The 24,038-nt window shown below is 55.9% G+C and overlaps 1 protein-coding gene across 3 annotated transcripts in view; it reads left to right on the top strand.

The window, feature by feature from the left end:
• Positions 1–24,038, top strand: part of Bsn (bassoon presynaptic cytomatrix protein) — an 88,254-nt gene that overhangs the window by 58,071 nt on the left and 6,145 nt on the right. For 2 of the 3 annotated variants that reach the window (XM_005347890.2, XM_005347889.2), the window contains 9 exons: positions 889–1,773; positions 9,022–9,552; positions 10,104–16,757; positions 18,814–20,893; positions 21,193–21,998; positions 22,128–22,227; positions 22,798–22,929; positions 23,148–23,202; positions 23,545–23,638. In XM_005347890.2, coding sequence (XP_005347947.1) covers positions 889–1,773; positions 9,022–9,552; positions 10,104–16,757; positions 18,814–20,893; positions 21,193–21,998; positions 22,128–22,227; positions 22,798–22,929; positions 23,148–23,188 — 11,229 coding nt within the window. In that variant the 3' untranslated portion in view covers positions 23,189–23,202; positions 23,545–23,638. The remainder of the gene's footprint in view (positions 1–888; positions 1,774–9,021; positions 9,553–10,103; positions 16,758–18,813; positions 20,894–21,192; positions 21,999–22,127; positions 22,228–22,797; positions 22,930–23,147; positions 23,203–23,544; positions 23,639–24,038) is intronic. The other variant, XM_013346521.2, reaches the window with a different exon arrangement.

Genomic DNA, 24,038 nt, shown 5'->3' with positions numbered 1-24,038 from the left:
GTGAGTCTGTAGGTGGTGTGCTCTGACCTCTCTATGGTTAGAGGGCCGTGAGTCTGTAGGTGGTGTGCTCTGACCTCTCTATGGTTAGAGGGCCGAGTCTGTAGTGGTGTGCTCTGACTTCTCCGTGGTTAGAGGGCCGTGAGTCTGTAGTGGTGTGCTCTGACCTCTCCGTGGTTAGAGGGCCGTGAGTCTGTAGGTGGTGTGCTCTGACCTCTCTATGGTTAGAGGGCCGAGTCTGTAGTGGTGTGCTCTGACCTCTGCGTGGTTTTATTTGACAGGAAAAGGTAGTGTTTACTCATAAGACTGGAAGTCCAAAAACAAAAACATCATTTAGTGCATAGGTGACATGGAAGACTGAAACTGGTCTTGTGGCATGGTCTCATGTCCATCCCTGTACGGGTACATGCTTAAACATGAATATCAGGGCATGCCTTGTTTGTCCCATCTTCCTTGTCTTGTGGCTGGAGATAGAGTTCTTGCCTAGTGTGTGTGTGGCCCTGGGTTTCATCACTGACACCATAAACAAACAATAGTCTAAGCCGCAAACTCAAAATCAGACGCCTTAAATCATCATATCCCATTAATGCCTCTCACTACTCTGTTCTCAGGAGCTTGTGTTCTCTCTCTTGTTCCTTTGGTGGGAACATAAGGGTTTCCAGGACAGGAAGTCTATCATGGCTTCATTTATTCCTGTGCTTTCCTCTCTCATCTACCGCTCTTTACTTGCTAATTCTGCATGGGGAGTGTGTGTGTGTGTGTGTGTGTGTGTGTGTGTGTGTGTGTGTGTGTGTATGTCGGTGCATGTGGAGACCAGAAGGTCCTGCAGCAGCCTGAACCTGTGCACCCTGACCGTGTCCACTCTGCTGACTCTGTTGTTTTTTCCCTCAGGTGAAGGAGTGGCTCTGTTTGAACTGTCAGATGCAGAGGGCTCTGGGAATGGACATGACCACTGCGCCTCGATCCAAGAGCCAGCAGCAGCTACACTCCCCAGCCCTGTCCCCTGCCCACTCCCCAGCCAAACAGCCTCTGGGGAAGCCAGAGCAAGAGAGATCCCGGGGCCCAGGGGCCACACAGTCTGGTCCCCGCCAGGCTGAAACAGCCAGGGCCACCTCAGTCCCTGGGCCTACCCAGGCAACTGGCCCTCCAGAGGTGGGGAGGGTGTCTCCTCAGCCCCCCGTCTCTACCAAGCCTTCCACAGCTGAGCCCAGGCCACCTGTAGGAGAGGCCCAAGGCAAAAGTGCCACCACAGTGCCCTCTGGGCTTGGTGCTGGTGAACAGCCCCAGGAGGGCCTCACCGGGAAACTCTTCGGCCTTGGAGCATCACTACTGACCCAGGCGAGCACCCTTATGTCTGTGCAGCCAGAGGCTGACTCCCAGGGCCAGCCTTCCCCCAGCAAGGGGCCTCCCAAGATCGTCTTCAGTGATGCCAGCAAGGAGGCTGGCCCAAGACCCCCAGGCTCAGGGCCTGGGCCCGGGCCAGCACCTGGAGCCAAAACTGAGCCTGGGGCAAGAACAGGTCCTGGACCAGGGCCTGGAGCCCTGGCAAAAACTGGAGGAACAGCCAGTCCAAAGCATGGCAGAGCAGAACATCAGGCAGCATCCAAGGCTGCTGCCAAGCCAAAGACCACGCCGAAGGAAAGGGCCACATGCCCACTGTGCCAAGCTGAGCTCAATGTGGGTAGCAAGGGTCCGGCCAACTACAACACCTGCACTACCTGCAAGCTCCAGGTGTGCAACCTGTGTGGCTTCAACCCCACGCCCCACCTGGCTGAGGTAAGGAACCTGGGAACTAGGTTGACAGGGCGGGGCCTAGAGTATGGGAAAGGAGGCACAAAAGAGCCAGGACACAAGGGAGCCACAGAGAACTGGGGCTGCAGTGGTTAAAGGGCCACACTAACAGCCAGTGCTACAGAGGGGTCATAATCCACTTCCTGCCCCTGCTTCATGCTCCAGCCCTTTCCCTCAGAACTGTCACAGTAGGTGGGGTTAACCATAGCTACTGGCTCTCACTGGCTGGCCAGCATTGTGGGGCTGAGTCCAGGCTTAGGAGGCCTTTCCTGAGAGCATGGCCTTAATGAGAGATGTCAACCTCTTGGATCAGGTAGGAAGACCCTGCTATGGATCTATGATTCTCTCAAGGGTAGGGAGTTGAAGGTTATGTCGCACGGGGCAGAAGGCTGTTGCACACCTTGGGGCTTCAGGCTTTCTCGCCGAGAAATAGACTGTTTCCTTCCACCCCGGTGTCAGACCAGCCAGCTGGTATCTATATTTGATCCTCTCTCTCGAGGTCATGGGTATCAATGTTTACTTGTCAAAGCCCTTGCCTTTCATCTACATGTTTTCTCCTGGGTAGGCTTGAGCTGTCCTTGGGGATAGGATGCTCAAAAGTGCTTTTCCCCATAGGAAAACTTGAGGAAAGCCAGGGATGAAGATACACACTCTTCCCTCTGTTTCTGCTCCAGAAACGTATACTGGGCCCTGGGCTGAGCCAAGGAGAAGGAGAAAGAAGCCTGGTATTGGGCCTGATGTTCTTGTCAAGCAGGCAGTCCTGGAAAGGCCTGAAAGACAGAAGTACCCAGGCAAAGCTAGAACATCCTGGGCCTTGTGTTTCTGCTTGTTCTTGCCCTAATCCTGTTACTTCTTTCCCTTGCCAGGGACCACCCATGTAAAAACCATGGCCACCTTTGGGGAGGAGTAGCCCCGAGTGAAATGGTACCCACCACACACCTTCCTTTGTTTTGTTTTTTGAGACAGGATTTCTCTGTGTAGCCCTGGTTGTCCTGGAACTCACTCTGTAGGCCAGGTTGGCCTTGAACCCATAGAGATCCGCCTGTCTCCCCAGTCCTGGGATTAAAGGTGTGTGCCACCACCACCTGGCCAAATGGAACTCTTTATGTGCTACTCATAAAGAGTAGCCCTTTGTGCCCGACACTACTACCTGTCCAAGCTGGAGACTCAGTGGGTCGTTGGAGGACACTTGGTCTGGCCAGCGGTGAGGAGGGGTTTACCAAGGGAGTCTCCAGGTGCTTCCAGGGCACTTCTAGGTATAAGCTCACTCTGGTCAGGTGGGATGCTCTGACACAGAGGGACCATGAGCCCCAGTGGACTCTTAAGCTAACCCGATTCGGAAGCCCTTATCCCCAAGAGACTTCTCAGCCCATTTTTCTCAGTAAGCAGGATGTGCTTAGAGGGAGGGGGAGCTGTCTATCCAAGAGCATAAATGTTCCTGACAGCTCCTTTTGGCAGCCTCTGGGGCAGGCCACAGTAAATGCTGGATCAGCCCAAACGAAAGTGTTCCAGTCATGTGGGCACTTGAGATGAGGCATCTGAATTCTAATCCAGGCTTCTCTTTATCTGCTTGGTCCCAGATTTTCTGGACTCTGGGTCTTCTGCCTCTCAGCAGGCAGCATTACCTACTCCCATGCCCTGCTATCCTATACCCAGCTGTCTGTCCCATGCTCCTGCCCTGCCGTCCCATACCCTGCTGTTTGTCCCATGCCCTGCCTCGGAGCCACCTCCTTGAACAGTGCAGTCCTTGCCTCCATAGTCTTATAGGTTCCATGAGCCTGAACATGGTGTGGCTGATGGGGCACTGGTCCTACCTCCTCCCAAAGTCAGCCCATCTGCCTCTGTGCCTGATGCTTCTAACAGCAGTCAAGGAAGGGATAGCCCCCAATCCTTTTCTTTCAGTAGCTCTGTCTATTGATGCCACTGTCCTCAGACGGGCTATGGCTGCTCTGAGGAAGGTGTGGACCAGCAGTCCCAGTGCCCTTTCCTGTGGAAACACTACTATTGTCCATCACCCTCAGCTCCTCTCACCTCAGCATCCACCCTCAGACCAAGCCCCCATAACCCCACATCCTGCTGTTGGAAGAATCTGGTCTCTGCTCTCCATCCAGTGGCCACAGCCCTGGACCGCTCTATCTTTTCCTCCCATCTACACATTTATCAAAAGTTGCTGCAGGTTCAGCTGCCTTGGATGTGTGGCTGCCTCTGCATAGCTGGTGGGGAGGGACTGCTGCATGGTGACCCCATTCCTTCCTTCCAGTGTGGCTTCACTGGAGTCTCTAACTAGGCCATGGGCATTCTTTGATCTCACCCCCGAATGGTCACTTGTTTGGAGCAACTTTGTGCTTCCCTGTGACCTAGTTTGTACTGCTTGGTCAGAGGCTACCGATTCTTCACAGGTGCTAAGAGAGCCACCCTGCCTTGGAGTGAGGCAGCAGAGTCAGCATGCTGGGCCTTGTGCACATCACGGGAGCTAGTCTGCTGGTGCTGAGCCAGCTGTTAGCTCAGCGGGACCCAGCTGTGTCTCTGCACACACTGTAAGGCACCTCGGCATCCATGTACAGGGAGTGACAGACTCACTCGCAGCTCCCTATTGTCTTCCCTCAGGCAAACCCCAATAAGTTGGCCATTTTCCTCAACATCTGCAGCTGTAAAAATCTTTCCCCTTCTTTCTAGATAGAGTCCAGAGAATAGCACAGAAGAATCACTAAAGTTGGACCAATTTTGCTTGAAACTTCTTCTGAAGAAGGCAGCCTCAGTGCTCTGTAATGGGTCATTTCATAATTAAGAGTGCTGATTCCAACTTCTTTCTAACCTATTCATCTTTTTGAAAGATAATAGTACCCTCTGGCTTATTTTCTAGCTGACTTTCAGGTTAGTAGTATGAAGACATTAGTGGGATTGTTATAGTAATATCACCACTTTCTCATTTTCATCGCCAAAATTTCAGTTGTGTCCTTGAAAGACCAAGCTTTCCTGGGCAAATGGCCTTGCACCTGTGACATGCAGGACTAGACTGGTCTTAGGGACAGAGGCTACAGTGTGGACATGAAGGATAAAGCACAGCCGCCTCCTGCTTCACCTCAGGCTGTCTCTGGGGTGGCAATCTCAGAGAATCCTGTTTCTTCCCATGGGGTGTCCATGTGAGCTGCTGTACCTCAGGCACATATCCAGGTCCTCATAGTCATCAGTCCTTAGGTGTCCTAGAGAGAATCTCCATGACGGGAGGAAGAATCCTCACAAGGCCCCCATAACCTGGATGTCAGCGAGCACTGAGACCAGCCAGGCTCTGTTCCTGAAAGTACTGTATAGGGAATGGGCACATTTGGTACTAGGGCACAAGAGAGCACATCGCAGCTTCAAGGGAGCACAGTGGAGACACTGAGTAAGGCTCTCCGTGTAGGAGGCACAGATCCAGAAAGGAAGAGTTTGCCCGTATCCAGTGGCATGGGATGGAGTGGACATCACACAATCATAAAGGACCAGCAGCACCGCGGCTGGCCATGCGTGTGGCCCAGCGTCCGAGTCCTTAGCTTCTGGTGTCCATTTATTTTGTGGAGTCTTTTAGAGGAAGGAGGTTGGTTCTGAGAGACAGAATCTCACTTTTTAGCCCATGCTGGCCTCAAAATCATGGCAACTGTCTTGCCTCAGCCTCCCAAGTACTAAGATTAGAGACATGAGTCACCATACTCGGCTCCCCCGGGGTTCGTCCTCGCTGCCTCTGGTCCAGCAGTATATAGGGCTAGGGAGGTATAGGTCAGGATGGTGTCGCAGTAACTGGCACACAAAGAAGCTCCACAAATAAAGAGAACATGTGGCCCTTGGCCTCATTCAGACAGTAGCAGACAATGTAGGGAGAATGCCCAGCATCCCACAGCCCCACAGTCTCCATATCCCCACTAGTCAGTGGTTCAAAGGCTAAGTTCTCACATGCTTTGGGATTAACCCATACCCAACCCCTTAACTTCCTTCCTGTTCTGTGTGGGTTGGGAGCAATAATAACGATCTCAGTCTTCCGGAAAAACCAGACAAGGTACTACACCTTGTTTACTTGTGTGACAGTGACACCTGAGCCACTGCGCCCCTGGTACATGCACCCATGGGTCCCATCTTGAGCTAATCACTGTTTTTGGGAAACTTGCATCTTCCTGTCCCCAGATGGACTAACAGAGACAAGACAAGAGGTGGTCATCAGTCTCCCCATTGTTCTCTGGCTGCTTCCCGAAAGAGCTAAGCAAAAGGGATGAATAGACATCCATTCTCCTACTGCTGGGGCTGGGTGAGGCTTCGCAAGGGAGATATTCATATTCTGAGCAGGTGAATGAGGAAAGTAAAGAAATAAAGACTAAAGTGATGGGGGCTGCAGAGATAGCTCAGCTGTTAAGAGCACTAGCTGCTCTTCCAGAGGACCTGGGTTCAATTCCCAGCACCCACGTGACAGCTCACAACTGTCTGTAACTCCAGTTGCCCTCACATAAACATATATGCAGGCAGAATACAATGCACATTTAAAAAAAAAAGGCTAAGAAAGAGAATGAATGGGTGTGAGTGGAAGATCAAGGAAAGAAAGAATAAGGGGTGGGGCGGGGGCACATTGGGGTGGGGACTGAGATGAAGGTTTGGGACCTCAACAGCCGTGCTCCAACTCCTAGGCACAGATGTTCTGCATGGCCAGCCTTTCACTCGTCCCTGGGACCCAGGAAGTATAAGCTTTGCCTGGTCTCTGGCTCCACTCCTCCCAGCCCCAGCACCTTGTCCACTCCTCTTCCCACTCCTGCTGGGCTGGGGAAGGCCTCCAGCAGTCAGGTCAGGAGTTTATTCTTAGCTCTTTCTTCACACCGCTCCTTCTTTTCATCCACCCTTTCTCCCCACTTACGAAAGCAGAGCACCACCCAGAAGCCTTTGTGAAAAAAAATGCCTGTGAAGGAGTAGCCCACGACTGTAGGTGGCATGCCCTACTAAAGGCCTTACTGTGGGCTCAGATAAGCAGGCCTCTGCAGGGCCTGGCCCAGGACACTGGGGTTGCCTCTGTCCGCACTACTCCTCCAAAGCACCTTACTATGTTTTAGATGGCTGCTTCCGGAGTGGGTTCTGCAGGTCAGAGATGGGATCAGAGTTTTGTCTGAGGCAGCAAAGGCAACAGGACACCACTTTTTCCTATACCTTGGCTCTGTGACCCCTGGTTCTCATAATGATCCCTCCTAATGGCATAGCTACTGGTAGGAGCCCATGTCTACACACCCAGGATGAGCAGCAGCAAACAGGAAGGTGTGTCAAACTTCTGCACCCCAGAGCCAGGAGTGAAATGAGTGGTCAGTAGGGTCCCGTTCTGGCCATGAGTGGTCAGTAGGGTCCCGTTCTGGCCATGAGTGGTCAGTAGGGTCCCGTTCTGGGCTGGACTGTAATCCTCATTTCCCATCACCCTTTGCAACCAAGGCAAGGCATCAAATTCTGATCCTGAACCAGGATCCTGGAAGACATACACCTATCAGCCTAGACCTGCGCAGGAACCACCCATTCAGAGGCCAGGGATGCCCAAGCCTTACCCCTGTGCATCTGGCTGGGATTTGAATGATCTATTTATTTTTATTTTATGTGCATTGATATTTTGCCAGCATGTGTGAGGGTATGGGTTCCCCTGGAACTGGAGTTGCACAGATAGGTGTAAACTGCCACGTGGGTGCTGGGAACTGAACCCAGGTCCTCTGCAAGAGCAGATAGTGCTCTTAACCGCTGAGCCATCTCTCCAGCCCCCTCTGGCTGGGATTTGAAGAATTGACTTGTAGGATGCTGAAGACTTTGCTGCTGATTCCTGTGTCCTATTTATCATGGCTTGTTTGAAGCTGTGGGTTCTGGAAGGGCCTGTATCCCTTATCTCAGTAGCCAAATTCCTAACGAAGGAACTTAAGAGAAATTTGTTTTGACCCATGGTTTAGAGGGGACCATGGTAGCTGGGGTAGCACAGTTTGTGGCGGTGGAAGCTTATAACACAGCCTTATTCATATCTTACCAGATCAGGAAGCAGGAAGTTTGATCTGAAACCAGAAGTAGATATCACCTTCTAAGTCCACCCCTAGCAACTCATTTCTGTTAGTTATGAGCCATGATCAAAGGTTCCTCAACCTCCAAACAGCTCTACCAGCTACTGACCAAGTATTCAAACATGTTCGCCTATGGGGAACAGCATACATTCAAATTGTGGCAGTGCTGGTCCCCGTTTGTCTGTTTTCACCACGACTGTGTCTTCAGCCTTTAGCCCTGGTCTTAAAACTGCTGGTGGATTTTGAGAGTGGTTACTGATGACCAAGAATTGATGCCACTCCAGCTCCGGAAGGAGCAGGGCTCTTGGCCCAAGATCCACCACATTCGGTTCTCCACCGAGGGACAGTCCAGAGCCAGCAGACACGGTTCTCCACCGAGGGACAGTCCAGAGCTAGCAGACATGGTTCTCCGCTGAGGGACAGTTCAGAGCCCTGGACACATGCAGTCCTCTCTGTGGGGTTCTTTGCTAGCTTTAGACAAGGAGGCTTGGGCTGGAAGTGTGAGCAAAGACTGCTCAGTGCTGACTCCACACAGGGCTGCACTTAGTCTTTCCTGGCCCCAGAAGTCTGCCCCAGCTGAGCCTAGCCCTGACCTGGGGAAGGAAAGGGCAGGATGGTGTCAGAGCACAGAAGGAGGAGGCAGGGAAAGGGCAGTCCCTCTAGGACACATGGCCTCTGTGTCTGAATGCCTTTTCTATTCTGCAGGACCTCTTGGCTTCTGAACCCATACAGCCCCTGAATTACAATTCAGTCCTTGAGGTTGGGGCCCTGGCTTTCCCTGTGTTTCATCCCAAACCTTTGTAATTTTTTATTGTTTCTGTTCCCTGTTAATTGTCTTTTTATGGCCCAGTGAAAATATCTCTATGGATTAAGAAAGAAACCTTTTTAACTTGTCATTTGTGTTTTGACTTTATATATGTCCCTGAGAAGTTTATAATTTGGGGTAGTATATCTGTCAGTTTTTCTCTTTATGCCTTTGTTATCATGCTTTAAAAGACTTTCTCAGGCTGGGGGAATGGCTCAGTGGCTCAGTGGTACAGTGTGTGTTTAAATTGTGCAAGGCTCTGGTTCGGTCACCAAGAGGAGTCTGTCTCCTTTCCTCCCTGAAGGCTATGGAGAATCGTGGAAACACTCTCTGCTCACTCTTGTATCTGGGATTCTCATCCGATACCTCCCTTCTTTTTCATTACAGAAAACAGAGTGGCTCTGTCTGAACTGCCAAACCAAGCGGCTGTTGGAGGGCAGCCTGGGAGAGCCAGCCCCCATGCCTCTGCCCACCTCACAGCAGCCCCCTGCAGGAGTCCCTCACCGTGCAGCTGGACCAGCCCCTCCGAAGCAGAAAGGACCACAGGGGCTGGGCCAGCCAACAGGCTCCTCACCTGCCAAGGCCAGCCCTCAGGCCGCCAAGGCCAGTCCTCAGGCCACCAAGGCCAGTCCTCAGGCCGCCAAGGCCAGTCCTCAGGCCGCCAAGGCCAGTCCTCAGGCCACCAAGGCCAGCCCTCAGGCCAAGCCCCTCAGGGCTTCTGAACCTAGCAAGACCTCTAGCAGTGCCCAGGAAAAGAAGACAGGGATCCCAGTTAAAGCTGAACCTGTGCCGAAGCCACCTCCAGAGACCACTGTGCCTCCTGGGACTCCTAAAGCAAAAAGTGGGGTGAAAAGGACTGAACCCGCCACCTCAGTCATCAAGCCTGTTCCAGAAGCTTCCAAGGGTGGGGAGGCTGAGGTCAGTTCTATTCAATTTCCAGGAATCCTGGCTTTCAGACAGTTTGGGGACGGCCTTGCCTACCAGAGGGGCTCAGGTTGTAAGCTTGAGATAAATCTATTTGGGACCTCAGAGACACCCCACCTGAAAGAAGGCCTAAATTAAATTTCAGCAGATTGCTGGGTGTGTTGGCTCACACTTTTAACCCCAGCACTTCAGAGGCTGAGGCAGTCAAATCTCTGTGAGTTCGAGGCTAGCCTGGTCTACGTAGTGAGTTCCAGGACAGCCAGAACCATGTAGATAGCCCCTCATCTCAAAAAAAAAAAAAAAATTAACAACAACCAAAAAGTTTGGCAGGTCTGAAGGTTGTGAGATTGAAACATGTCTTGAGTTGGGCATCTTGCTGATTTCCTACTCTTTGATCCAGTAAAGTTTCTCTTTGGAGATCTACTTTGCTGAGGAATCTGTAAGTTATTCAAAGAGCAGCCCTTGGGAAATGGAGGACCCTGCCCGTGGCCCCTGGGATTGATTGAGGGGCTAGGAGTAAACACCTGCTTCTCATCCTACTGCAGGAACCCGGCAGCAAGCCTCACTCTCAGGACCTGTCTCGAAGCCCCCAGAGCCTCAGCGACACAGGCTATTCTTCCGATGGCGTATCCAGCTCCCAGAGTGAGATCACAGGGGTCGTACAGCAAGATGTGGAGCAACTGGACAGTGCAGGGGTGACGGGGCCACGTCCACCCAGCCCCTCAGAGCTCCACAAAGTGGGAAGTAGCATGCGCCCTTCACTAGAGACCCAGGCGGTGGCTCCCAGTGGTGAGTGGAGCAAGCCACCCCGCAGCAGCGCGGCTGAGGACCAGAAACGGCGTCCCCACTCCCTGTCCATCATGCCTGAGGCCTATGACTCTGATGAAGAGCTGGGGGATATCCTAGAGGAGGAAGATGACTCTCTGGCATGGGGGCACCAGAGGGAACAGCAAGACACAGCCGAGTCTTCGGATGACTTTGGCAGCCAGCTAAGGCATGACTATGTGGAAGACAGCAGCGAGGGAGGCTTGTCTCCTCTTCCACCCCAGCCCCCTGCCCGGGCAGAACTGACCGATGAGGAGTTCATGCGGCGGCAGATCCTGGAAATGAGTGCTGAGGAAGACAACCTGGAGGAAGATGAAGCTGCTGTCTCTGGGCGCAGCCTGGCCAAGCATAGCACCCAGAAGGGAAGTGCCAGAGCCAGGCCTGAATCTAGCCAAGAATCGGTAGCAGTGCCCAAGAGGCGCCTACCCCATAATGCCACCACGGGCTATGAGGAACTACTTTCTGAGGAAGGCCCAGCAGAGCCCACTGATGCCAGTGGAGCCCTTCAGGGAGGTCTTCGCCGCTTTAAAACCATTGAGCTCAATAGCACAGGTAGCTATGGTCATGAGCTGGACCTGAGTCAAGGTCCTGATCCCAGCCTGGACCGGGAACCTGAGCTGGAAATGGAGAGCCTGACAGGCTCCCCTGAAGACCGCTCTCGCGGGGAGCACTCCTCTACCCTGCCTGCTTCCACACCTAGCTATACATCTGGCACCTCACCCACCTCCCTGTCTTCGCTCGAGGAAGACAGTGACAGCAGCCCTAGCCGCCGACAGAGGTTGGAAGAAGCGAAGCAGCAGCGCAAGGCCCGGCACCGCTCCCACGGGCCCCTGCTACCCACTATCGAGGACTCCTCGGAGGAGGAGGAGCTTAGAGAGGAGGAGGAGCTGCTGCGCGAGCAGGAGAAGATGCGGGAGGTGGAGCAGCAGCGGATCCGCAGCACAGCCCGCAAGACCAGGCGCGACAAGGAAGAACTTCGGGCTCAGCGGCGACGCGAACGCTCCAAGACACCACCTAGCAACCTGTCACCCATCGAAGATGCATCTCCCACAGAGGAGCTGAGGCAGGCAGCAGAGATGGAGGAGCTACACCGCTCTTCCTGCTCTGAGTACTCCCCTTCCCCTTCCCTTGACTCAGAGACTGAGACCCTGGATGGTGGCCCCACACGACTCTACAAATCGGGCAGCGAGTACAACCTGCCCGCCTTTATGTCCCTCTACTCACCCACTGAGACACCGTCGGGCAGCTCCACCACGCCCAGTTCTGGACGGCCCCTAAAGAGTGCTGAGGAGGCCTATGAGGATATGATGAGAAAAGCCGAGCTGCTCCAGCGACAGCAGGGCCAGGTGGCAGGGGCTCGGGGGCCCCATGGTGGCCCCGCTCAGCCCACAGGCCCCCGGGGGCAGGGCTCTTTTGAATATCAAGACACCCAAGACCATGATTATGGCAGGGCTGCCCAGCCTGCTGCGGAAAGCACACCCGCAGGCCTTGGAGCAGCTGTCTACGAAGAGATCCTTCAGACATCGCAGAGCATAGCCCGCATGCGGCAAGCCTCCTCGCGGGATCTGGCTTTCACTGAGGACAAGAAGAAGGAGAAGCAATTTCTGAACGCTGAGAGTGCATACATGGACCCAATGAAGCAAAATGGTGGCCCACTGACCCCTGGTACTAGCCCTACCCAACTTGCCGCTCCTGTGTCATTTTCCACTTCTACCTCCTCAGATAGCAGCGGAGGCCGAGTTATTCCTGATGTCCGAGTCACTCAGCATTTTGCAAAAGAGCCTCAGGATCCTCTCAAGCTCCACAGCTCTCCTGTGTCCTCCAGCTTAGCCTCCAAGGAAGTAGGCATGACCTTCTCCCAGGGCCCTGGGACTCCAGCCACCACAATCATGGCCCCTTGTCCATCCAGCCTTCCCCGAGGGTATATGACGCCACCCTCCCCAGCTGGCACAGAGCGTATCCTGTCACCATCTTCCACAGCACACAGCTATGGACAGACCCCAACCACTGCTAACTATGGGTCCCAAACAGAAGAGCTGCCCCAGGCTCCCAGTGGCCCTCCTGCAGGTGGACGGGCCCCCAGAGAGAAGCCTGTGAGTGGAGCTGATGCTGAGGCTGGTGCCCCCCAATCTTCTCGGGGATATTCTTACTTTACAGGCTCTAGCCCACCTCTCTCTCCATCTACACCCTCAGAGAGCCCCACATTCTCACCCGGCAAGCTGGGCCCAAGGGCCACAGCAGAGTTCTCTACACAGACACCAAGCCTAACACCTTCCCCGGACACTCCGCGGAGCCCTGGCACGCCCTCCCCCATGGTAGCCCAGGGCACACAGACACCACACCGACCGAGTACTCCGCGCTTGGTGTGGCAGCAGTCTTCCCAGGAGGCTCCCGTCATGGTCATCACGCTAGCGTCAGATGCTTCTAGCCAGACCAGAACGGTACATGCCAGTGCCTCTACTTCCCCACTGTGCTCACCTACTGACACTCAGCCCACCTCCCATAGCTACAGCCAGACAACACCCCCAAGTGCATCGCAAATGCCCTCAGAAGCAGCCGGGCCACCTGGTTTCCCACGAGCACCCAGTGCTGGTGCAGACGGACCTCTGGCACTATATGGCTGGGGTGCCCTCCCCGCTGAAAACATCTCCTTATGCCGGATCTCCTCTGTCCCTGGAACATCTAGAGTCGAGCCAGGCCCCAGGCCCCCAGGCAGTGCAGTGGTAGATCTTCGCACAGCTGTCAAGCCCACGCCCATTATCCTCACCGACCAGGGTATGGATCTGACCTCTCTTGCGGTGGAAGCAAGGAAGTATGGCCTTGCCCTGGATCCAATTCCAGGACGCCAGTCAACTGCTGTTCAGCCTCTGGTTATCAACCTCAATGCCCAAGAACAGACCCATACCTTCCTGGCCACTGCCACGACTGTGAGCATCACCATGGCCTCATCTGTGCTCATGGCTCAGCAAAAGCAGCCGGTGGTATATGGAGACCCTTTCCAGAGCCGCCTTGACTTTGGCCAGGGTTCAGGTAGCCCTGTATGCCTGGCCCAGGTCAAACAAGTAGAGCAGGCTGTCCAGACAGCCCCATACCGAGGTGGGCCCCGGGGAAGACCCAGGGAGGCCAAGTTTGCCAGGTATAACCTTCCGAACCAGGTAGCACCTCTGGCCAGAAGGGACATTTTGATTACTCAGGTGGGCACCGCCCAGAGTGTTAGCCTCAAGCCCGGACCAGTGCCAGAGCCTGGTGGTGAACCCCACCGGGCTACTCCTGCAGAGCTCCGGTCACATGCTCTGCCGGGTGCCCGGAAGCCACACACAGTGGTGGTGCAGATGGGAGAGGGCACAGCGGGCACCGTGACTACACTGCTCCCAGAAGAGCCAGCGGGTGCCCTGGACCTCACTGGGATGAGGCCTGAGAGCCAACTGGCATGCTGTGACATGGTCTACAAGTTTCCCTTTGGCAGTAGCTGCACTGGCACCTTCCATCCTGCCCCCAGTGCACCTGACAAGAGTGTGGCAGATGCTACCCTGCCCAGCCAAAGCAGTGGCCCCTTCTACAGTCCCAGAGACCCTGAGCCCCCTGAGCCCCTCACCTTCCGGGCACAGGGGGTAGTAGGACCTGGGCCCCATGAAGAACAGAGGCCCTACCCACAGGGCCTGCCTGGAAGGTTATATTCCTCCATGTCTGATACCAATTTGGCTGAAGCTGGCCTCAACTACCATGCCCACAGGATTGGGCAGCTCTTCCAGGGCCCTGGAAGAGAGTCAGCTGTGGACCTCAGCTCACTGAAGCACTCTTACAGCTTAGGTTTTGCAGACGGACGCTACTTAGGGCAGGGCTTACAGTATGGCTCATTCACGGACCTGCGTCACCCCTCAGACCTTTTAGCTCATCCACTTCCCATGCGACGCTATAGCTCAGTGTCAAATATCTATTCAGACCACCGGTATGGCCCACGGGGAGATGCAGTTGGCTTTCAGGAGGCCAGTCTGGCCCAGTACAGTGCCACCACAGCCCGAGAGATCAGCCGTATGTGTGCTGCCCTCAACTCCATGGACCAGTACGGCGGACGGCACGGTAGTGGAGGTGGTGCACCTGACCTGGTGCAGTACCAGCCCCAGCATGGGCCAGGACTCAGTGCCCCGCAGGCTCTGGCTCCCCTCAGATCTGGCCTCCTTGGCAACCCCACCTACCCAGAGGGGCAGCCAAGCCCTGGGAACCTTGCTCAGTATGGGCCTGCAGCAAGCCAGGGAACCACAGTCAGACAGCTGCTCCCATCCACAGCAACCGTGCGTGCAGCCGATGGTATGATCTACTCAACTATCAATACTCCAATTGCTGCAACCCTGCCCATCACCACCCAGCCTGCCTCAGTACTGAGGCCCATGGTGCGTGGTGGCATGTACAGGCCTTATGTATCTGGTGGAGTCACAGCTGTGCCCCTCAGCAGCCTGACCCGTGTGCCCATGATTGCTCCTCGGGTACCTCTTGGGCCAGCAGGGCTATACCGATATCCTGCACCAAGTCGATTCCCCGTTGCTTCTAGCATCCCACCTGCTGAAGGGCCTGTTTATCTGGGAAAGCCTGCTGCTGCCAAGACCTCAGGGGCAGGGGGCCCGCCAAGGCCAGAGCTACCAGCAGGGGCTGCTCGTGAAGAACCTCTCTCCACAACTGCCCCTGCTGTCATCAAGGAAGCCCCAGTAGCCCCTACCCCGGTCCCCGCACCTGGCCAGAAGCCACCAGGAGATGTCGCTGCCGCAGGGGGTGGCGGTGGAGTCCTCAGCCGACCTGGGGCTGAGAAGGAGGAAGCATCTCAGGAGGAACGGCAGCGGAAGCAACAGGAGCAGCTGTTGCAGCTGGAGCGGGAGCGGGTGGAGTTGGAAAAGCTGCGACAGTTGCGGCTGCAGGAGGAGCTGGAGCGAGAGAGAGTAGAACTGCAGCGGCACCGTGAGGAAGAACAGTTGCTGGTGCAGCGAGAGTTGCAGGAGCTGCAGACCATCAAGCAACACGTGCTGCAGCAGCAGCAAGAAGAACGCCAGGCTCAGTTTGCACTGCAGCGGGAGCAGCTGGCACAGCAGCGGCTGCAGCTGGAGCAGATCCAGCAACTGCAGCAGCAGCTGCAGCAGCAGCTAGAGGAACAGAAACAGCGGCAGAAGGCCCCCTTTCCTCCAACCTGTGAGGCACCTAGCCGAGGGCCTCCACCAGCTGCTACCGAGCTGGCCCAGAATGGCCAGTACTGGCCACCATTGACCCACCCAGCCTTCATTGCCATGGCAGGCACCGAAGGACCTGGGCAACCTCGTGAGCCAGTGCTACACCGGGGCCTCCCCAGCTCTGCCTCAGACATGTCACTGCAAACTGAGGAGCAGTGGGATGCAGGCCGCAGCAGCATCAAGAAACGTCACTCAATGCCACGCCTGAGAGATGCCTGTGAGGCAGAGTCAGGACCCGAACCCTGCACGGTCAGGAGGATTGCAGACAGCAGCGTTCAGACAGATGAGGAGGAGGGTGAGGGCCGCTACATTCTGACCCGGAGGCGCAGGACACGGCGCAGCGCTGACTGTAGTGTGCAGACAGATGACGAGGACAATGCCGAATGGGAGCAGCCTGTGCGCCGCCGCAGGTCTCGTCTTTCCCGCCACTCAGACTCAGGTTCTGACAGCAAGCATGATGCCACTGCCTCATCCGCTGCTGCCACCTCTGCAAGGGCCATGAGCAGCATAGGCATCCAGACCATTAGTGACTGCTCCGTACAGACGGAGCCTGACCAGCTGCCCAGGGTCTCTCCAGCCATCCATATCACAGCCGCCACGGACCCCAAGGTGGAGATCGTCAGATACATATCAGCCCCAGAAAAGACTGGGCGTGGGGAGAGTCTGGCCTGCCAGACAGAACCAGATGGGCAGGCCCAGGGTGTAGCTGGGCCACAGCTTATAGGACCAACTGCCATCAGCCCCTACCTGCCTGGCATCCAGATAGTCACCCCAGGACCCCTAGGCAGATTTGAGAAGAAGAAGCCGGATCCTCTGGAGATTGGGTACCAGGCCCACCTGCCTCCGGAGTCCCTCTCACAGCTTGTGAGCCGCCAGCCTCCTAAGTCTCCACAAGTGCTCTACTCGCCAGTGTCGCCCCTGTCCCCACACCGGCTCCTGGACACCTCGTTTGCTTCCAGTGAGAGGCTGAACAAGGCTCATGTGAGTCCCCAGAAGCACTTCATGCCCGACAGCACTCTTCGCCAGCAGACCTTGCCTCGCCCCATGAAGACCCTGCAGCGGTCCTTGTCTGACCCTAAGCCCCTCAGCCCCACCGCAGAGGAGTCCGCCAAAGAGAGATTCTCCCTCTACCAGCACCAGGGGGGACTAGGTAGCCAGGTATGGGCACAGGGGCTGGTCCAGGGTGGGGCAGGGGTCTATTTCTAGCCTGAGGGGTCCCAGAGGGAGGGGTTTCTTCTGGGGTGGGAATGGAGTCACGATTGGCTCCAAAAGCCCAGGGGAAGGAGTTGAGGAGTGAAGCTCCTCAGTGCACATCTGCCAGAGCCCAGAGCCCAACAAGGCTAGCCTGGACAAGCACAGATACACCTGGGCCCCCACAGCCATCTCCCCAGACACTACCAGAAACCTCAGCCTCTCCACAGCCCTGTCCCTTCACTGCCAGTACACTGTCCCTCTCTGTCACCTCCTTTCAGTCTTTCTCAGTTCTTGCCCCCCATCTAGGACCTTCCACTCCAAGCCTTATTTGTGGATATTAGGTAGGAAATCTGTAACACGGTTCAGGCTGCACTGTTCCACACTTCCCATCTCTAGATGGGCTTCACTGCCCCTAGCAGGCCCCGGCCTGTGGCCCAGCACTCAGGGCCCATCTGGAGGGCTGCAGGCACGCTCTGGGCTCTATTGTGTTCCCTATTCCTCCTTCCGCAGTAACTCTGCTTCCGTCTGTCTGTCCCCCTGATACAGCACAGGCTCCTTGTCTATGGCTTCGGTTTCCCGACCTGTTAGAACTGAGAGCCTGGCCATGGGCTTCAGTTGTGGGAGAGCTTGGAGACGCAGTGCAAGGTTGAGGAAGGCTGGCTTTTCCTGAAGTCTCTGAAGGTTTTGGGAGGTGAAACAGAACAAGATGTTTATTTCAGAGTTCCCAGGATACAGTGTGGGCCAATAGGCCAAAGGAAGAGACCCCAAGGAGAGGAGAGAGGAGCCAGAAGCACTGTGGGGTGTACACAGAGAAAAGCAGGGCACTGGGATAGGTTTATGAGGCGTGTAGTGAAGGGTCCTGGTAGGGTTGGCAAGGCGGGCAGATCAAAGAGGCAGAAAGGTGGTCCTGGCTCCAAGCACACAGGCCCCCGTGGGCTAGCCATGTGGGGCCAGGACACTGATGGACACTCAAGGTGTGTGGCCAAAATACGGAAAAATAGATGATGAGGATTTCAAAATGTGTCCCACAAAAGGCTAGATTTGTTTTCACATTTGAGGTCACACTGTTGTTTTCTTTGTGACACAGTGTGAACAGTGGGAAGTTTTTTACACGGCTGCTTGGCAAAACAAAAAGAAAAAGTTTTGGTGTCTGTCTCCAGTGTTTTCAGGGGTGTTTCAGTGTTTTCAGTTTTGGGTGGCATGTGAAATCCAGAAGAATGGGGCGTTCTGGAGGTAAAGCGAATTCAGGGTGGAGACTCTATCAGCACAGGTCTTTAGGGAAAGCAAAGCCTCTCCAGCCAGTGGAGAGGTGGACAGAGCACAGCAGGGCACTGAGCAGGAAGTTGTGCGCTGGAGAGAGGTCTAGCAAGCATAAGAGGTTGCTGGGTAGAGGGAGCAGGGTCTGGACTGGAGCACAGCTTAGGTGGGGCAGAGGTGGTGCAGGACCATTAGAGGGAGGTGGGCGGCAGCTGAGCAGCCTGCTGCTCTGGAGAGGAGTGAAGCAGGAAGCATAGACTTGGAGCCTGTACACAATTGACATGGGTAGCATTGCCCCTCCCTGTGATCCTGTTCTTAAAGGAGCCTGGGGCTCTAGCACCCTCTACTATACGTCTCCTTCCCTTGACTCCCACTGCCCTCAGCCACCACAGGGTGCTAGGTCCCAAACTTAGCCAGACCTTTCTTCTCACGTCAGTGACAGGCGAGCCTGCTGGAGATGTGCAGGGCTTCTTACAGCTGCTGTGCATAGCACAGGAAGCAATCCGACCCTTACCACCTACCTGCTGCCCAAAGCTTTGGAAAGGACTGCTAAATGATCATAGGCCTTCCCTTCATGGCAAAGAAGCCCAGACCAGAGGGGGGCAGGGTAGACCCTGAGGCTGCTTGGTAAAGCAGGGCATCAGCAATGTGGAGCCCAGCTCCTGTCTCAAAGAACCTCCAATCCTGGTTCTTCTACCCCATGCCTCAGCAAAGTCACCCACACCTTGGGTCTCAGTGCTGCCCACCCTTCCCTCTGTCTCAGGTGTCGGCGCTACCACCCAACGGCCTGGTCCGCAAGGTGAAGCGGACACTGCCCAGCCCCCCTCCAGAGGAAGCTCACCTTCCCCTGGCTGGCCAGGTGCCCTCACAGCTGTATGCAGCCAGTCTGCTGCAGCGAGGCTTGGCGGGGCCCACCACCGTCCCTGCTACCAAGGCCAGCCTGCTCCGGGAGCTGGACCGGGACCTGCGGCTGGTGGAGCATGAGTCCACCAAGCTGCGCAAGAAGCAGGCGGAGTTGGACGAGGAGGAGAAGGAGATTGATGCCAAGCTCAAGTACCTAGAGCTGGGCATCACCCAGCGCAAAGAGTCTTTGGCCAAAGACCGGGGTGGCCGTGACTATCCACCTTTACGTGGCCTTGGTGAGCATCAGGACTACCTGTCTGACAGCGAGCTCAACCAGCTGCGGCTCCAGGGTTGTACCACACCCGCTGGCCAGTATGTGGACTACCCTGCCTCTACTGCTGTGCCTGCCACCCCCTCTGGCCCCACTGCCTTCCAACAGCCCCGGTTCCCACCTGCAGCCCCACAGTACCCTGCAGGTGGTAGTGGACCAACTCAGAATGGATTTCCAGCCCACCAGGTACCCACCTACACTGGCCCTAGCACATACCCAGCTCCTACTTTCCCTCCTGGAACCAGTTATCCGGCTGAGTCTGGCCTGCCGAGCCAGCAGGCTTTCCACCCCACAGGCCATTATGCAGCCCCAAGTCCCATGCCAACCACACAGAGCACCCTTTATCCAGCCCAAGCTGACAGTCGTGCCCCCCACCAGAAGCCACGTCAGACCTCACTAGCTGACTTGGAGCAGAAGGTACCCACCAATTATGAGGTGATCACCAGCCCTGCTGTAACCATGTCGTCAGCCCCCTCTGAAACCAGCTACAGCAGTCCAGCAGTGAGCAGCAGCTATGAGCAAGGGAAAGCCCCAGAGCTTCCCCGGGGCAGTGACCGAAGCACTGTGAGCCAGAGTCCAGCCCCTACTTATCCCTCCGACTCCCATTACACCAGTCTGGAGCAGAATGTTCCTCGAAACTACGTGATGATCGATGACATCAGTGAGCTGACGAAGGACAGCACCCCCACTGCCACAGATAGCCAGCGGCTGGAGCCTTTGGGGCCAGGTGGAGTCAGTGGGCGTCCTGGGAAAGAGCCTGGAGAACCAGCTGCCATTGAGGGATCCACACTGCCCTGCTGCTATGGCAGAGGTGAGGAGGAATCTGAGGAGGACTCATATGACCCCCGTGGGAAATCGGGTCATCATCGGAGCATGGAGAGCAATGGCCGACCAGCTGGCACCCACTATTACAGCGACAGTGACTATAGACACGGGGCTCGAGCCGAGAAGTATGGTCCAGGGCCTATGGGGCCCAAGCATCCTTCTAAGAGTCTGGCCCCAGCTGCCATCTCCTCAAAGCGTAGCAAGCACCGGAAGCAAGGCATGGAGCAGAAGATCTCCAAGTTCTCACCTATTGAGGAGGCCAAGGATGTGGAGTCAGACCTGGCCTCCTATCCTACACCCACTGTGAGCAGCAGCCTGACCTCTCGGGGCAGGAAGTTCCAGGATGAAATCACCTATGGGCTCAAGAAGAATGTGTATGAACAGCAGAGGTACTACGGGGTGTCCAGCCGGGACGCCGCAGAGGAGGACGACCGCATGTATGGTGGTAGCAGCCGGTCCCGGGTGGCTTCCGCATACAGTGGGGAGAAGCTGTCTAGCCACGATTTCAGTGGCAGAGGCAAAGGGTATGAACGGGAACGGGAGGCTGTGGAGAGACTTCAGAAGGCGGGCCCCAAGCCTTCATCCCTGAGCACGGCCCACGGCCGGGCACGGCCCCCCATGAGGAGCCAGGCCTCTGAAGAGGAGAGCCCTGTCAGTCCCTTAGGGCGGCCCCGCCCTGCAGGGGGCACTCTTCCTCCTGGGGATACCTGCCCACAGTTCTGCTCCAGCCACTCCATGCCTGACGTCCAGGAACATGTCAAGGATGGACCACGGGCCCACGCGTATAAGCGTGAAGAAAGCTACATTCTGGATGATTCCCACTGCGTGGTTTCTGACAGTGAAGGTAATGGCAGCTGGGGGTGATTTCTGCAAATGCTCAGCATCTGGGGGTCTGCCTGGCTGTGGGACCCTGGGCCCCAAGATGTCCCAGCAGGGTCTGTCTTGGCATCTCATCTGTAGTTCCTGCTGCAGGTGGCCCTTGCCTGATCTACCTGTGCCCTGGTTTCTGGTTGTTGGAGGGTGGGGACCTAGTGACCTGCTTGTGGCTGTGGTATCCACTCTCTGGTTCCCTTGCATGGCTTCAGCTAGGTCCCCTCTCCGGCTAACCAGGGGCTGATGGTGTTCTGTTTTTGGTCTCTGAAGCGTATCACCTGGGCCAGGAGGAGACAGATTGGTTTGATAAGCCCCGAGATGCCCGCTCCGACCGGTTCAGGCACCATGGGGGTCATGCAGTCTCCTCCTCCCAGAAGCGAGGCCCTGCCAGGCACAGCTACCATGACTATGATGAGCCCCCTGAGGAAGGCCTATGGCCTCATGATGAGGGCGGTCCAGGCCGCCATGCCTCAGCTAAGGAACACCGGCACCACAGTGACCACGGGAGGCACTCAGGCCGCCATGCTGGTGAGGAACCAGGACGGCGTGCTGCCAAACCACATGCTCGGGACATGGGTCGCCACGAGACCCGGCCTCACCCTCAGGCTAGCCCTGCCCCTGCCATGCAGAAGAAGGGTCAGCCTGGGTACCCCAGCTCCGCTGACTACTCACAGCCTTCCCGTGCCCCGTCAGCGTACCACCATGCCTCCGAGAGCAAGAAGGGCTCCCGGCAGACCCACTCGGGGCCCACTGCAATGCAGCCAAAGGCAGAACCCCAGTCACAGCCACAGATGCAGGCTCGGCAAGCAGCTCCAGGACCACAACAGACACAGTCACCATCGTCCAGGCAGATGCCCCCGGGCACAGCATCACGCCAGTCACAGATGCAGCAGCAACAGCAGCCGCAGCAACAGCAAGGTGTGGTGCAACAAGCTCCGCAGCAGACTCCATCACAGGCTCGGCTGCAGCAACAGAGCCAGCCAACCACCCGGGGCTCAGCCCCTGCTGCCAGTCAGCCAGCAGGGAAACCTCAGCCAGGCCCTACCACAGCCCCAGGGCCCCAGCCAGCAGGACTGGTGAGTTAGCTCCTGTGCCTGGGTCCCCGACTCCCCTAGGGCAGATGCTTCATTTAAAGTTTGGATGTCCATGTGGTTTCAGGGCAGGGTGGGATGAGCAGGATCTCAGCTACAGGTTTTGTGTTGCAGCCACGTGTGGAACAGGCAAGCAGCTCCAAAGCGGCAGCCAAAGCGCCCCAACAGGGGAGAGCTCCTCAGGCCCAGCCAGCTCCAGGACCTGGCCCCACAGGTGAGCTATGCCCAGAACACTCAGACTGACTTTTCCCTGTCCACCGGTACCTCACCTCTCCACCCAGTGCATGTTCTCACTCGTCCCCATTAAGTGTCCAATAGGCTGCAGACCTCATACCAGAAAATGAGCCTGGACCAGAGAGAACTCCATCCTAGAAGGCACCGGTGAGCAAGGACCAGAGCCATGACTTCATATATATTTGAGACAGGGTCTTACTGTGTACCTTTGGCTGACCTGGAACTCACTGTGCAGACCAGGCTGGCCTCAAACTCACAGAGATCCACCTGCCTCTGCCTCCTAAGTGCTGGGATTAAAGTAGTGTGCCACCACCGCCCGGCTGAGCCATGGCTTCTTATTCCCTCCTTCCTTGCCTTTCCTTCCTTTACTCTGCCCCTCGTCTTTCTCCTCCCTTTCCCCTTCAGTCCTCTCTGCTTCCCTCATCATCCTCTGTTTATTCCTCTAGCCCACCTTCCATCTCGCAGGTTCCCTATGTCCAGATTTCCTCTCCCGCTCAACCTCAGACAACAAGCCACAGTGTTGTCCATGACGATGCTCTCTTTCCCATAGGGGTGAAACCTGGATCCAGGCCTGGAGGGACCCCAGGAGCGCCCACTGGTCAGACAGGGGCAGATGGGGAGAGTGTATTCTCCAAGATCCTCCCTGGTGGGGCAGCAGAGCAAGCTGGGAAGCTGACAGAAGGTATGGGCTGCCTGGGGCCGGGTCCTCATGAGGTGGGGGCCTCTCTGGGGAAGTGCGGGTCATGGGATGATTCTAGGTCCAGTCACCAGACACAGCCCACCTGCTGGTACCCAGTGATTTTTAGGTAGTCCTTGTGCCTTGGGCCTTACCGCAACCAATGCCCCTGACTAGGAGTCTGCCCCGTTTCCTGACATCTCTCTCTGTTTTCTGTGTCACAGCTGTCTCTGCTTTTGGCAAAAAATTTTCCTCGTTCTGGTGATTGTGTCCAGAAGGGTGAGTGCCTGCACCTGTCATTTGCTGGGAAGGGCCTGAGTTACTGGTGGTTGGGGGCCTCTGAAATCCCAAAGCCGGAGCCCTCTGGGAAGAGTGATGGCATGGAGAGAGGTGTAGTGTGCCCTCCTGGGAGTGGGTGAAAGAAAGAGAAAGAACAAGGACACCTCAGAGCCTCAGACGTGGGGCCAACTCAGAAGAGGTCCCCAGCAAATGGACATCAGGGCGAATGTCCGCTTGCCATCCCAGTCCTCCGGCCGTGCTGCCAACATGATGGGGTATCTGGGGCTGTAGGAAGCAGGCAATGCAGTGAAACTCACAGCCTTCCTCTGCACTGCTCCTCAGGCTCCTGAAGATCTGAAGAAAGATGACATCATTGCTGTGGAAAAATCTCTGGAGTCAAAGGGCCTGGGCGCAGCTCTGGACTCTGCGTATAACAGTGAGTGTCAGGGCCAGGTTATGGTACCTGAAAAGTGGGTGAAGGGCCCCGTTCCTGAAAGTATGAACTAAAAAGTACCTGGTATGCTTCTTCAAGCTGGGCTGGGTCTAGCAACCCCATCAGACACCAGAGCTGGCAAGGTGCTGAATCAGCTGTCCTTGAGGAAGGGCCCAGTGAAGCCAGTTAGACCCCTACAACCTCGGGTCAAAGTTCAAAGTCATCCTGGAGGACAGGATAGACGATGGCTCTCACTGGAGACATTGATGCCTGCTGCTGGTGTCTCCAAACTCTAAATAACTTAGCAGCTTTGGGCATGAAATCAAGACACTCTTAGAGTCACAGGGTGCGTGTGTGACTCACAAGAGAAAGAGGGAGCTAGGGAGAGAGGCAGGTAGAAAAG

Source organism: Microtus ochrogaster, chromosome 5, assembly GCF_000317375.1.
Source record: "Microtus ochrogaster isolate Prairie Vole_2 chromosome 5, MicOch1.0, whole genome shotgun sequence".
Classification (NCBI taxonomy): domain Eukaryota; kingdom Metazoa; phylum Chordata; class Mammalia; order Rodentia; family Cricetidae; genus Microtus; species Microtus ochrogaster.
Note: the sequence above shows the minus strand (reverse complement) of the source record. Positions and strands in the feature narration are given on the sequence as shown.